At 43.6% G+C, this 15,008-nt stretch overlaps 1 protein-coding gene and 1 long non-coding RNA gene across 2 annotated transcripts; one reads left to right on the top strand and one right to left on the bottom strand.

Annotated features, from left to right (window-relative positions):
• Positions 1-713: 713 nt before the first annotated feature.
• Positions 714-14,166, bottom strand: NIPSNAP2 (nipsnap homolog 2). Its single transcript, XM_039562661.1, has 10 exons — positions 14,017-14,166; positions 10,358-10,497; positions 10,230-10,275; positions 7,434-7,528; positions 5,517-5,587; positions 5,039-5,179; positions 4,606-4,637; positions 3,410-3,504; positions 2,568-2,651; positions 714-1,863 (listed from the first exon to the last, which is right to left on the bottom strand). Exons 1-10 carry the CDS (start codon positions 14,100-14,102, stop codon positions 1,799-1,801), a joined length of 855 nt encoding a protein of 284 aa, XP_039418595.1. The 5' UTR covers positions 14,103-14,166; the 3' UTR covers positions 714-1,798.
• On the top strand, positions 2,588-10,097 carry LOC109144996. The gene is made up of 3 exons (XR_002046095.2): positions 2,588-2,843; positions 7,642-7,708; positions 9,870-10,097. It is a non-coding gene; the product is annotated as an uncharacterized LOC109144996 (long non-coding RNA).
• Positions 14,167-15,008: the final 842 nt, after the last annotated feature.

The following is a 15,008-nucleotide window of genomic DNA, read 5'->3' as shown; positions in this document are numbered from 1 at the left end:
AAATCCTGCAGCTCCAAAAATGCTTTTTGGTGTTTGCCTCTGGCTGAGATCGCTGGGTGTGAGTTACAAGGACAATTCTCCAGGGAAAAGAAATCTGGGAGGATGCTGGGAGAGGTAACAAGGACTGGAAGCTGATATTGACATCTCTTTTTTCCTTCTGGAGCTGAAAAGTAGCCCCAAAAGTCTGGAAAAATGGCAGCCCCAGGTGATCTCACTGCTCAGGGCTCATTTGTGAGAAGGATCAGGTCAAATGATTTCCTTGGCTCACTGAGCAACTTTAAGCTGATACAGCACAGAATTTGACTCAGTAAAATCCCATCATCACTTGACAACAGGAGGAAAATATAAACCCAGACAAGAACCAGATCAAATATTGACTTTGTTCAAGAGGAAATTCGAGGGGAGGCACGAGTGCGGTGTATTTCATGAAAGCAGAAACCACACCTGAAAAATGCAGCATAATTTGTGGAGAAAAATGAGAAGGAAAAGTGTTTTGTTATTTATCACCACAGCACTCAGGACCTCTGGAACACTCAGCAAAATGGGATGCGATGGAAAGATTGTAAATTCCCTTTGGAGAAGGAGAGCAGAACATGGGAAATGCTGTCCCTGAACCAGAGATATTGCTGAAATATTCTAAATTTTCCATACTAAACATTGCAAGAGGAGAGAAAACACAGGTGGTGCAATACATAGGAGGTGCCAACAAAAAGTGAAAATTAAAAGGATTTTATTGACTGATATGTTCTTCCTGAAAACGTCTTGAAATGTACAAACTGGACATTCAGAACTGATTTGTACATTCAGTATGTTACACTGATTCTTGGAGCCACGAGAGAGAGAGAGAATATTACTGTCACTTACAGGATGTTCACATCGTTGCAGACACCAAAAAGTGTGGATACATTCTAGTCTAGAAGTGAAACCAAAACAGAACTGGACACCATGGTACACGGAAATGCCAATCCCACTGACCCCACATGCGCCAGCTTCACACACCAACCCAGCCACAGGGAGTGCCACCCCCTCCTCCAAGTCTGAATCAGCACTGCTTATTAAATTCAACCCCTTTTCCCAGATTTCAGAGCTGTTTGGGGAGGGAAATGCTTTGGAGTGAATCGATTCCCTGCAGGGTGTTCAGCCAACCACGTCTTGGCAGTGTCTGTGGGGAAAGCGTGGGTCACCCTGCGTGGGATTAATTCCAGGGGGAGGTACCAAGCAAATGTGTGCTCAGAAATCCTACAAATGCCCCTTTCTGGCCATAACCCATCTCCTGCCACACAGGATTATCCCCAATTAATGACTGGAGACAGAGACTTGCTGATTTCAGGCCTGCTCCACCAGCCAGGGGTTATTTCACAGCAACCCCAGAGCTTCTCGTTTCATAATTTGAAATGAAATTCTCCTTTCTCCAGAGCTTCTCATTTCACTCCCATTTTTTTGTTTGTTTTTCAAAGCTGCAGTCATTAAATGCCTCACAGCAATGCTGTTACTGAGCTCTGGGCAGTGCCTGTGTGGCAGGAGATTTGAAATCCTGTAAGCCACACATTACCTGGGGAGCTGTCCCACAGATCTGGAGTTGTTTTCAATTCACCAACCTTTTAATCACAGTCTTGTATTGTTTTTTTCCCCCCCCTCAGAGCAGAAGGTCATGGGTTCTGGGTTCTGAAGAAAAGAGGTCTCTTTTATAAGCTCAATACAGTACTTTTATATTTCAGACTATGATATACAATGTATACCATAAATTAAGACAAATACTTGTCACTTTATCTATGTAGGCACAAGAAAATCAGTGACTTTACTGAAGTGGAGAAATCTTCAAGGGTATCATGATTCTGGACTCCATCTCCTGAATAAGGGGCACTGAAAAAAAATGGAGAGAGGGTTTTATTTCACTGACAGAGTTACTTACGTTCAGTAATCATCCCTGTAGCACGGTAGTTTTGGGAATAAATGACTTTAATATCATCTCTCTGCTCGTTTAAAGACAAATATTTCCATTCTTTTAACCAAAATGGAAGTGATCCTACATTTTTCTGGTGTAACTTCCTTTGAAATGTGCCCCGTGGAACCCAAAGCTGACATTCTTGGCACACTTCTGGGAGTTTTGTTATGACAGTTTTCTTTGATCTCAAACATCTCCTGGCTTTTAGTTCCAAAGTCTAAATTCCCTTTTCCCAGCAATGCATTTAACAAGGCTCCTGTATTTAATGAAATATTCGAAATAATCATTTAATATAAAGGTAAATTTCACTCTTGGCTCCCTAAATCTTTGGACAAGCATTTACATAAATCTGTTCTTCCACAGAAGCGCTGGTATAAAAATCTAATATTAATGCAGCAACTTCTTAGCACTTGGGCAACTTCTCCAACTACAACCAGCTGCAAAATTCACTTTACAGCTCAGTGCAATGTCCCTTTGTGCCCTCACAGAATTAAAACTGACACACAAACACGATTCCCCCTGAGATAAAGAACTTTTTCTCCCAGTGGGATGTGCTGAGGAGCAGAGAGGATGGCACAGCCCAAAGTCTGCCCCCAGCATTCCAGAGGAGTTAATGGGTTACCTGTGTAATAGACCAGTTCATCCCAGCCCGGTTTATGCCACGCTGCATTCCTTATATCTTCCCTGGTTTGCAGGTCTTTGTAAGCTGGGAAAACAAGCACAAAGTGACTCCTTTTCCTTCTGAACAGGAACAGATCCCTTAAAAGCATTCCAAGGAGGAATCAGGAGGCTGGGAACAGCGGGAAGAAGAAAGGCAGGAGTTCTCTGCCAGAAGGAAAAGCTCCCAGAGCAAGACAAACAGAAGGAGCTGGGGAAGAGACAGAATTCCTGGACACAGGTAAGATAATAAGAGCAGGGGTACAGCTGTACATAATATTCTGAATTGTTGGGATATTTAGAAAAAACGGAGTGATTTCTAACAAATTATCATTTTTCAAGCTGAAACAATCCTAAGGTGTTTATAAACATGAATGCACACAGAAAGCCAGAACACCTCCAGGCAGGAATGGAAATAAATGCCTGACTTTCCTGACTTTCCTCCTGCAGCTGTGGTAAATGTGAGGCTTGAAATGGAACTGTAAAAACCTGATTTCAGCATGAATTGGGATGGCAGGGTCAGGGCTGTGGGACTGAGAGCAAACAGAAGGGGACAGCAGAAACTGTGGCAGAAACAGAAGAAAACATGAAATGTTTATTTCTTGTTTGGTGAAGAATAAATTTGCCTACACAAAAATTTTTTTAAAAAATCAACAAATTAAAAAATCAACAAATTAGGGAAAGAAAAAAAAATATTAAAACCCAATTTGTAAGACGTTCCCTTTGCCTTGTGTAAAAATGTTTCCTCCTGGGCTGAAGCAGTGAAAGAAAAAAGCAGGAAAAAAGCAGAAAAGAACAGGAATTTACCCCAAAGGTGATGGACCATGTAGAGCTGTCCAATCTGGGAGAAAAATCCCCCAACTGCTTCATTACTGTCCTGTCGGAAGCGAATTGCACGAGCCCTGCAGAGGAGCAAAGAGACATCAGAACCTGCAGGTCTGGGGAGGAAATCAGGGAAAACTGGAAGGGAAAGAGTGGAAGGGAGGCTGGAATGTTAAATTGCATTTGCTGCACACTTCAGCAATTAAAGGTAAGAAAAAAATCTGCAGCACCCTTGTTTTCAGCACTAAGTAATTAAGATTTACCTCTTGTCTTGTTAGGCATGCATTAAAATTGGAGGCTACATTTACACTAAACTTGGCATGAATCATTTTTCAACCAGATTCAGGATCAAGATAATTGCTGGAACAGTGTCAAGTGGCCTTTTCATAGCAGGTTTTATAACTAAATCCTCAAGTTTTAGTCATATCAGCTTTGCCACATTAATTTTCTACAGATTCTGACTTTTTATTCATGTGGATCTTTGCATAAATAAGATAAATATTTCTCTTGTTGGATCTTATAAAACAGATTTCTTACAGTGGAGATGCGCCTATTTTATAAAAAATTCTAAATTCAACTTGTTCAAATGATTGTAATTGAAAAAATTATATCAATGACAAATCTGAAAATCTAAGTCCTCACCTTTGTCCAAATAATTGAAAATACTCTAAATTGTTTAACTATCAACCAGCAGAATTGCAAGCACAGTGAGTGTAAATTGAAATAAGGTTAAAAATAAGACAAAATCAGAAGCATATAATCAATAGAAAACTGTCTCAGATACTTCTAACCTATATATTAAAATAACAAATGTGCTGCTCAGCAGCTTTTCAAGCAGCAACTTGACTTTAAAAGCCTGAAGAGCCAAGATTTAAGCTAAAAGTGGTCTTGTGAAAGATGACCCAAGTCTCCCAGAGGAACTGCCACCCTTTCCAAGCAGCTTTCTGCTGAAAATCCATGGTTTTTGCAGCAGACTAAAACAGTTCTGGGAAGCAAAACCAAACCAGAGCGTTGTTTGTGCACAAAATTCCTTTTCCTTTCCTCAAAGGGTCACAGGACTGTCTGACCAGTGGTGCAAGTGCAGCAGCAGCCCCTGAACTGGGGGATTTGGTGGCTTTGGTGCTTTTTCTACACCTGCACCTCTCAACCTGGAGCACACCAGGGCTGAAGGCAACACTTACCAGTAATTGCCCCACTCAATCATTGTTCCAGGCTGCAAGAACAACAGACACTGTTAAAACTGCAGTTAAAAAACCCCCAAAATACAATTTTCACACCGATTCTGTATGGAAACCACTCTGCATTAACACAGTGCCTTCCTTTTGAGTGATAAGAATATAAAAATAATCTCTAATTGTTCTGTTTACCACCTCTTAGTCATCTCTGAAGCATCCCTCAAAGCAACCACAGGGTTTCAGCCCTGCAGACATCAGGATCTTGCTGGAGCCTGCCTTCACTTCAGACCCCACACTTTGAGAGCAGCACTGACTCAGAAATCAGCTTTGATAAGAAGCAGATTTTTCACACAAGCTCAGTTGGCCATAAACACCCTTAGAAGGTTTTAGGACAGCACAGAGCTTCAAAAATAATAGAAGAAATAAAATTTAAACTTACTCTGAGTTGATAAGATCTCAGTTCATAAATATTAGGGCCATCTCTGGGAACAGGTTCATTCCAGAAGCTGAACTCCAGCAGCAGCTGGTTCTTACGGGAGAGGAGCATGTTACCCCTCTCCTTACGGAATTCTATGAATTCCTAAAAAAATAATGTGGGAATTGGGTCAAATTCTTCAACAACAAACAGCAGGACACCATATGGTGGCTTGGATTTTTGGTTTTTTAATGCTATCAGGCTTGTGGGACAGTGAAATCCTTAAAGGAATCTGGATTCTCCTTGGTGAATCTGAGAATTCCAAGGATTTACACGTGACGTGTTCAGGAATTAAACCTGAATGTGACAATAAATTCTTTCTCAAAGAGGTTTCTGGGCTTGTACAGGAAGGGATGAGACACTTTAATATCTAAATCTGCATTTTTTTTTTGCTCTGCCTGTTCTTTGCTCTCTCCTGAGTAAGAAAATCAGTGGTTTTTACCTTATTTTGACGAAGTTTGCTCATGACCTCATTGAGAGCTGGGTAACCTCCCTCATATCTCCACAAATGAACTGAAACAGAGAAAATTAAACTTTTTCGAGGGATGTCCCAGACCAGTGGTAAATCTTCTGGAAAAATCACGCTATAAAATGCTCTTCACATTACAGAATTATACAAAAACAGAAACCAGGCAGCAGGTTTGAAAACAAGATTTTCATTCATGAAAGCACTACACATTGGGATAATTTAAGGATAATGGCATCATCTGCTTTTTGAAAGGGGTTCTCTTGGAAAATTTTGCAATTTACTCTGAGGGTAACAGGGAAATTTCTGAAAGGACTTTTTGTTGCCATGCTAGTAAGATGTGATGACTTGACATGACTGTTATTGAAATTAAGGTTCAGTTGAAGAGGATGACTTAGTTCCAAAAACGTGCTTTATACCAATTTCATCTAAGAGCAGTGGAGGGGCAGATTTTCAGTTCAGTAAATTACTCCAGCACAAAAGCAAGACACTTTCTGTAGGACATGAAAAACGATGCAAATGTTATTTGTGAGCTCAACATTAATAAAAGCAGAAGATAACTGAACATTAGCCAGGATTTCCCCCACAAAAACAACTTCAGGACACGTATTTATGTTTGTATCTAAATTTTTTACAAAGCATTCCCTCTGTAAAAAATCAGAACCAACCCCTTTAGTAAATCACAGAAAGATGTATTTACAAGCATTTAGTGTAGCAAGGCAATAATTTCACCTCACAGAATCACAAAAAACTATTTTCTCCCCTCTTAAGCAGCTCTGTGCCTTTTCCAAGAGAGCAAACAAGGCTGATGGGAGGCACTTCCCCGTGAGAGCAGATTTATCCTCCTGCTTCTGCTGCCTCAGCCCCAGGGCAGATTTGATGGATCCATCTGATATTAACCCAGCACTGAACAAGTCAAACCCCATAATCTGCTTTATTCCAGTGCTGCAAGAACACTTCCAAGGCAGGCTGGGGATGCAGTGACAGATCCAGCCTGTGTTCATCTGTTACAAAAGCAGCCACTGAGACTTGCCTAAGGAATTCCCATTTCAATTGTCCTCGTTCCCCAATTCCCCTTCAGCTTGCAGGGTTGGCTCTCAGACACTGTTTGGTTTATCTGCTGTTAATTCTCTGCATTTGTTCAGTGTCAATATTGCAATATGCTGGCAGTGCAAGGAGAATTAATGTGTGCAGCAGTTTATTTTTTAAGTAGGAAGCAACAGCACCGATCCTGGCACAACTGTAACAGAACCTCTATGGATTTGGATCTGTGGCTTCCCATTCCTTCCAATTCCCAGGGTGTTTTCCAGGTTTTCTCTCTACACTGGACTCTTTGGAGTTACCTCTGTAGCAGCTCTTCAGTCATGCCTAGTTCCAGTTTGTTTTCATAGTTAGGCAGTATCCTCATATGAACATGAACAGAAATATTTTTACTTTCCCCCAGTAAAGTTTAATGTTAAGTTTACAATGCAGATGGGTTGGAATGATTTGCATTTCATTACCATACAGCAATTACAGTCTGAAAGCCTGAGCAAAGCTTTTATACTGCCCAAGGAGGGATAAACTCTGGCTTTGCAAGAGTTACCCTAAAATATTCAGGAACTGTGTCCACAGGACTATATTTTACAAGCATTTCCCCAAAACCTGTCAATTTTAACAACCATCACCACCTGGAAAACAAGAAAATATATTAAAAATGAGACAAAATTGAAGGAATGAACACTTTGCTGTCCAACCCAGCACGACAAAAGCAAGACAAACAGCTGAGAAGTGATGCACACACCCCCTCAGTGGACACACTGCCAACAGGCTTTGAGTGTCAACAGAGATGATTTAAAAGAAGAAACCTGCCAAGCACATGGGTTTACATTGGGTTGTACTTCTATCTCCTACCAGCCTGATCTTGCTCTCCGTACCACGTGTTCCAAGTCCCCACCAGAGCACAAGGGTAGTGTTTTTCTTCATGAATCTTTGGCAGCACCTCTTGACTTGAAAACAAGGAACACAGACACTGGGTTGCATTGCCTTCAGGGAGGCCACAGTCGATATATGAATAACACAGCATCATGCTAGGAACATTCACAAGGTTTATTTTGCACAGGAGAAAGCTGAAATATCAAATTCTGCTACGCAGGAGGAAGGTGGCTACACCCTCGTGGAGAATTAAGGTGAGTGTTACCATTTTCTTAGAATTTTTAACAAAGGATTCTTTGGATGAAGGAAATTAGGTTTATCTAAATAATTATGTCTATCTAAAAGGTTATCCAGCATATCAGGAAACAAATATCAGGATATCTCACAGAAAATTCAGCTTAAAGGGGTGATTTGCTTGAGGAAAAGCTTTTCTTTGCTTGAGGAAAAGCTTTTCTTTGCTTGAGGAAAAGCTCCCCTCAAGGGGGGGAGAATGCACAGAAATAAGAAAGCACAGTCTTCTAAACCAGTTACACTTGCTGAGCTGAATGAATAAAAATAATGTGATAAATGAAATAATGGCTGTACCTCAGAGTATTGCTTTTTAATTTCAAAAAGCACTCTTACTTTGAGGCAACTTACCCACTAACCAACAGTGAAACTGCCTTAAAAATACCTCCAAAACATGATTTCTGGCTGACTGCTCCCAGGATTTCTAACACTCTTTCCAACTTTACAAGTGGCCCACATTAGCAGGAGGAAATTAGGTTTTGCTGATTGCTGACTTGGCCAAGACAGCTTTCCCTGCACTGTGCCTTGATGAATAAGTCAATTAGTCTGGTTGAACTCTGCCTTTTCTGTTTTTCCCTGAATAATTATCCTTCTTCCTCAGTTTGGCTCACAGGCAACGAGTCTCTGCACAGTATCAAGTAATAAAAAGTAGGCTGGGCTGGGGTTGGGAGTCATTAGAGATGAGTTTTCCTCTCGATTCTGCCACTGACTTTCCACACAACCTTGAGCAAATCTCATTACCAATTTGTACCTCGACGTTTTCTCACTAGCCAGTGTAAATAATATGATAAATGACTCTCCAAGGACATTCTCAAGGATGTTTCACCATCAGTTCATTTCTGCAGAGCAGAATGAGGTCCTGGAAAGGCAGCTTTGAAGAGGAATGGTAGATTATTGCATAATTCTACCATATATTGTTGCAAATTAAGAGAAAAAATGCCCACAGAACACCTTTTTAAAAACACCTGTCCCTAATTCTTCAGAAGGGCTCCTTAACCACAGTAATTTCTGAAATACTCTTGTAATTGTCTTCATTACATTATTTCTTAATAACTAATGACTAATCCTCATTCTGATTTGATATAGAATTAACCTGTTCTTTTTTTTGTTTTTTATTTAGGAAGAGGCAGGAGGAATGTTCAGAGAGGCTTAATTTTGTTTATTACTTTACTCAAGTTGTCTCCTTCCCTGAAATACTTCAATTTGCTTTGGAAAGAATCAATCCAACCACACATACTTAATCTGACTGCTGTCAGCAGTTTCTTTCTTTGCTGTTTGTCTCTTTCCTTGAAAATAGAAATCTCTGCTCTCACTCAATGTTTAGGCAGCTCATGAAATACTGCACAGAAGTGGTTCCCTGCCTTGAGTAATTGGACATGTTTATATTCAGCTTTTAAACAGCAAGCTGGCTGAATGCTAATTGTCCTTTACTGTGTATCTATTTTTTAAACAACAAAAAAGCTAAAAATACCTTGACTGAATGTTATTCTAGTGGCTTTTTATGCTTGTACAGCAGGGAAAACTGGGTTATCCAGCCCAACACAAGAAGGCACAAAGGTGACAGATGAGCTGTGCAGCCACCCAGTAACAGCTGAGGACATGAACTGGGAGCTGGGACTTCTTCCCCTCCCTCCAGCCCAGCTGCTGTGCTCACACTTCAAAGCTGGTTGTCGTTATCCTGAGAATGTTTTATTTCACTGGCAAGTTGGGCACTGTCAGTGAGAAAAGCACTGCTGGGTGCGAGGCTCACTCCATCCCCAAATTTAACCACACAGCTCTTTCAGGGCTCCAGAGGGGGGATTGTGCAGGCAGAAAAGGAGTAGCATTTCTGCACTTTCACCCTTAAAGCAGTCCATTTCAAATGGGATTAACTCCTACATGTTCTAAAGCTGCAACTTTTTGGGAAAGCTGTCACAGTGCTGCTCTTGTTGGAGGGAATCACCCCAAAGCAGAGACCACGTCCAAGGGTTTGTGTAACTCCTTAGGAGCAGCTCAGCAACAGGAGTTGTGAAAGGGACATAAAAAAGCTGAGAGGAAATCACCCCCTGGGTTTGTAACATCTCAAAGTTCTACTTGAGTTTAACACTGGTGTAGTTTTATTTACCAGTGATCTCTCTTTCCTTTCAGGGCAGAGACAAAACCCATCCTCAACCTGGCAGCTGCAGAGGGAATGCCAACATTCCACCTTTCCCTGCATGCATCAGCAACTTTAAGACCACTAAGGGAAGGGGGAAAGCTGTTCCAATAAATATCCCAAAGCTCTCACAACAGGAATCCTCCTCAACTGCAGCTTAGAAAATGACACCTCCAAGAGGAAAGTGGGGTGAACTGAGTAAAGGATTTTTTGCTCTTTCATTAGCATCTATTTAATACCAAATCCTAAAAAAGCAGAATTTTGTCACCTCCCCTCTACACAATTACGATATTTGCCAATTTACACATCAACTCAACATGCCTAAAAGGTGAAAAGAGAACTCACACACTTACCAGAGCTTGTTGTAGGCCTCTAGACATTCAGGTTTGACATTGTGAACTGCAACAACAACAACAGGGACGTGAGACAGGCAGGGACAGAGGGGAGGAATGGTGCTGCTGAGCACAAAGCCATCACTCACACTGGAGTTTGTACAGACTGCTGGTCTCTCTTTTGGCCAGGAGGTTGGAGTGGGCGTCTTTCCTGGGATCGACTTTGCGCACGAAGAGGGATTTTAACCAGCTCTCCTCACGGGCTCTGTGGGCCGAGGAGCCCAGCCCCCTGCAGGGAACAAGGACAGGGCACTGAGCCTCTGGAATTCCCACCAGGCAGGGAAGGCAGCCATGAGTTTAATGCAAATTATAGTATCACAACATACAGTTACATATTGCTAAAACTTCCCACTGAGTCTTTTCCCAGCAAGGCAAAGGGGGCTCATTCCCCAGGGAGATTTCTCATTTCACTAGATACAGTTAACCATACATTATCCATGGTTATTCCCTGTGCAATGGATACTTTTGCTGCCTATTTATCCTCTTTTTAGCCCATTTTCTTTGCCCAGGGCTGGGTCTGCCCTCGTGTGAACAGTCAGGAGTGAAAAAGAAGAAAGAAAACCGTGCAGAAGGAAAACTGCATACAGCGTAAAAGGGAAAGGAACTGCCCTGTGTTCCTGTGCAGAAAAATGAAATGTCTTTCAAGAGGAAAAACAGCATGAAAGACTAATTTGGGAAAAAAGATGAGTGGTAGGAAACAACCAGCCAAGAAATATTTCAATTCCAGATTCTGGCAACTGCATCATGTAGGGACACAGATCCAGGCTCTTTGTACAACATCCACGTTTCCCTTGCCTCGAAACACACGAATTTCACTGTCTTTTCTTATCTCATCTTTATTCAGCTTCTCCAAGTACACTTTCCAAATAATACCAGCTCCCTTTACATCAGAGCACACAAACCAAGTGATAACTGTGATTTTTTTTTTAAGTGATGTGTTAAAAGAATTATTCTTCTTTTCCAGATGACCAGGACAGGGAATCTGATGCATTTAACTGATCCTCTACAATGTCTGACAAGCTCAAATGTTTTTGCTTCTTTCTCCTAAGATCACTTCCTTCAATTTGCCTTTTTTTTGACAGCCCCATAGTAGCCACTGTGAAGAAAATTAATTCTGTCACAAGCTTCTAGTGAAATTCTGAAGTATCAAATGTGGTATTTATACCACATATATTTACTTGTAAGCTGGAAATTTCAGCCTTTTCCTGCCTCAGATGTCAACTTTTCACCCTTAATTACTGACTTGGAGATGCAGAAGACAGCTGGATCTCCAGCCTAAAGCTTTCTTTCAGGAAAAAAAAAAAAAACAGGGAAAGAAAATCTCAATTTCATTTGAGAAAAATATCCCACTGGACACACCTGTATTACACAAAAGCAGTTTTTTACAACAATCCACCTTTTAGTCTGAAAAGAACATAATGACCTGGTTCTGCCCATGGGAGCAGGATGGAGGAGCGGGAAAGTACTTCACAGCAGAGAAACAACAACTGCAGCTGAGATGACCTTAAGCATGAAGAAATAATTTGTAAATACTGGTGAGTTTATTGAAAATGGTGCCCTCCCTGGCCCTGAGCACACACACAAACATGTGGCTGTGCTGGAAGCCAAGCAGCTATTCCTGAGTGCAGGCATTTGAAGGGCATTCCATGATAAGGCTGCTGCTGGAATGGCCTGGAGCGGAGCTTTCTCCGAGCTCAGAGCACAGGGCTAAACCCCACCTCAGAAATCCAAGTTTTGTTTTAAAAAGCTCCCTCAAATTAAACCCTCACTGGGCTCCAGGAGGCAGAACTCAACCCCAGCCCTGCAATACTCAGACCTGTAAACTCTCACCATCCCCTGCCCTTTATTAAACAAAGTTAGCAAAGCAGTATTTAGAAAACTACTCTTCGAGGATCATTGTTTGCAGCAAACTTTGAAGATGAAAGAGAGAAATAATCATGATTAATTTCCTAATCATCATTTTTGTGAACTTCAGCAGCAGCGGGAATAAGCTGGAGCTACAGGGACAACTCTGAAAAGCAAATTTCTTTGCTATTAGGAGAATCTCATGACTTGAATGTTAAACTGCACCTAAAAGTGGAGGTATGGCTAATTTTCAAAACAGTGACAGGAGTAATACTTTACAGAGTTATGGAAAATCTTTTCCCCAGCAGCTGGAAAGCTCCTCATGAGCACTGACTAACAAATCACAACTAAATATTCACCTCACTTACAATAAAGGTAACAGGCTAAGTTTATTAAAGCAGATGTTCACTGCACCCAAACTGAGATGCAAGGGCCTGGTTTTTAATCCATATCCTAAAATACCACTGTCATCCCAGACTCCCACAAACCAAGAAGCCCTGAACTGATCACTGGTTCAATTTTGTGGGCAGTGTGTACCCAAAATTAGCTCTGGAGGAGCAGGGAGCCAATTCATGTCTTTAAACAGCTGTGAGCATCAACTTGCCTTTGGTAGCAAGTTCTCATCCTGCAAATATTAACTGTGAGCTTTGCTTTCTTGCTACAAAGGTTGGGCTGTGAATGCAAAAGGCTAACACTGAATAGCTTGCTTAGATTAGATTAAAAATGTCAGGGAAAATACTTCTTTTCACTTAGCTCCTACTTTAGCACAAAATATAAACTGGGTAAGAGACACCAGGTGAAGTATTTAGATTTTTTAATAACCCATGTCTGCCTGGAAGAGAAAGAAAAACAACTTGTCTATCGTTTGACAGTGTTTGATCTGTGGTCTGAACAAAGTTTATTTGAAACTAAAATAACCCCAAAACATGCACCTCTCAACATACTCCTTGAACAGCTGCTTGCAGGGATGCTTTTAGTCTTGCCTATTCTGAGGCTTGAAGCAGCAGCTTTCCCCGTTTCAAAAAAAGGGAGGAAAAACCGTGTAAATCCATCCCAGCTTGGGAATTCCTGTGTTTCCAGCACCCTGTGCCAGCTTCCTACAGCTGGAAGGTACCCCAGGAGCTGTGTGTGTGTCTGCACCTCGGGCAGCCGTTCACACAGATGCAAATCTCTGCACCCCAAAACTTGATGGATGTGCCTCTCTCTGTGCCCTGGCACCAGGGCAGGGGTGAGTGCACATCCCAGCTCCCATGGGAAGCACAGATACACCAGCCCTGACTCCCAAGGGGGTTTCTATGTGTGGCTGTGCATGGTGAAGGCAGGAAGATGCCGGGGTGTGCAGTCACGCACCCCGACCCTGAGGAAACATGGATTTTTGGGCTGTGCACCCTGTTGCTTGGAGGAGTTGGGATAGAGAGCTGTTGCACGCCCTGATCCTGGAGGGATAGCGCGGTGCGGAGCATCCAGGTATTTAAATCCCAGGAATACATGTGAGCAGGGCGGCTGGGCACCCCGAAAGCCGTGGCTGTGGGGTGCCCTGTTACATGCGGGGGTGTCCATGCAGGGGCGGGGGGTGCGTGCGGGGATGAGGTGTCGCTGCCCCCTGAGCCCGGCGGCCGGTTCGTCCTGGCAGGTCAGCGGCGCGGCCATCCTCCCACCCAGGGGCGGACTCGGACTCGGGAAGGAAGGGGCCGGCCTTGCGGCCCGTGACCTTGAGGGACACCCCGCCGCCTCGCACTCCCCGCCCCAGGCCCGGCCGCTGCCCCGCCAGCGGGGCGCCATTTCCAGCCTGGGAAGGGGACGCTCTGCGCGGCGGGGCGCCGGGTGGCTCGGGCGGCGCCGGCTCCGCGGACAGCCTCCCCCGGCGGCCCCGTCCCGCCCGCCTCGCCCCCTCAGGGCTCACCTGAGGGCCAGCCCGGCGCCGGGCGGCAGGCGCGGCACGGCGGGCGCTCCCGCCAGGCTCCGCCGCAGCAGCACTCGCGCCGCCATCTTGCTCCCGCCGCCTCCCTCCTGGGCCGGGGGCTGCGGCCACGCCCCCTGGCGGGCAGCGCCGCCTGCGCATGCGCGGCTGAGGCGGCCCCGGGACCCCTTCAGGGCCCCTCAGCTGAGGGGAGACCCCCGGCCCCGGCTTTGGGGGACCAAGCCAGGTTTAGGGGGACCCAGACCGCTTTGGGGACCGCTACTCAGACAAAGGGGGGCCCCAGCCCCGGTTCTGGGGACCCAGCTGCATTTGGGGGGACCCCAGCCATAGTTTTGGGGAGGGACACACTTGGATTTAGGGGGATGCCCCCAAGCCCCGGTTTTGAGGGATTCCAGCCCCAGTTTGGAGGCCTCTGGTCAGATTTAGGGGAATCCCAGCCCCAGTTTTGGGGATCCCAGCCCTGGTTCTGGGGGACACAGTTGGATTTAGGGGACCCCCAGCCCTGGTTTGTTGTTCTCTGAGTACATTTTTCACTCGCTGGCAGCTGAAGGGTTTTCCTCACACCGCTCCGCTATACTCAGAGGTATTTTGGCTGAGGAGGAGGTGTGTGCTGGCATTGAATCCTTAAATAACTTCAAATTAAGGATAAAGTGATAATTAGGGTAATAATTAAAGGGTAGTTCTAAAAGCAACAAGCCAATAAACACAGAAAGCAGTCAATGACTAATCCTTATCATTTCACATAACACCTATAATGATTCTATCTTGGCCCTATAAACTTTCCCTTCCCATTTTAGGATTTTTCTATCAGCACTCTCTGAGACTAATCCCGAAGATAACACATATGATGTGCTTTAACATCACAAAAGTACAATCTACAATTGCCATCACTCTATTAAATAGCACAGTCTGATGTGTAATTTGTTTTTAGTCACATTTCGATCTGACAGCATGGCAAATTCTTCAGCAACCCT

This window comes from Corvus cornix, chromosome 19 (genome assembly GCF_000738735.6).
Source record: "Corvus cornix cornix isolate S_Up_H32 chromosome 19, ASM73873v5, whole genome shotgun sequence".
Lineage (NCBI taxonomy): Eukaryota > Metazoa > Chordata > Aves > Passeriformes > Corvidae > Corvus > Corvus cornix.
Note: the sequence above shows the minus strand (reverse complement) of the source record. Positions and strands in the feature narration are given on the sequence as shown.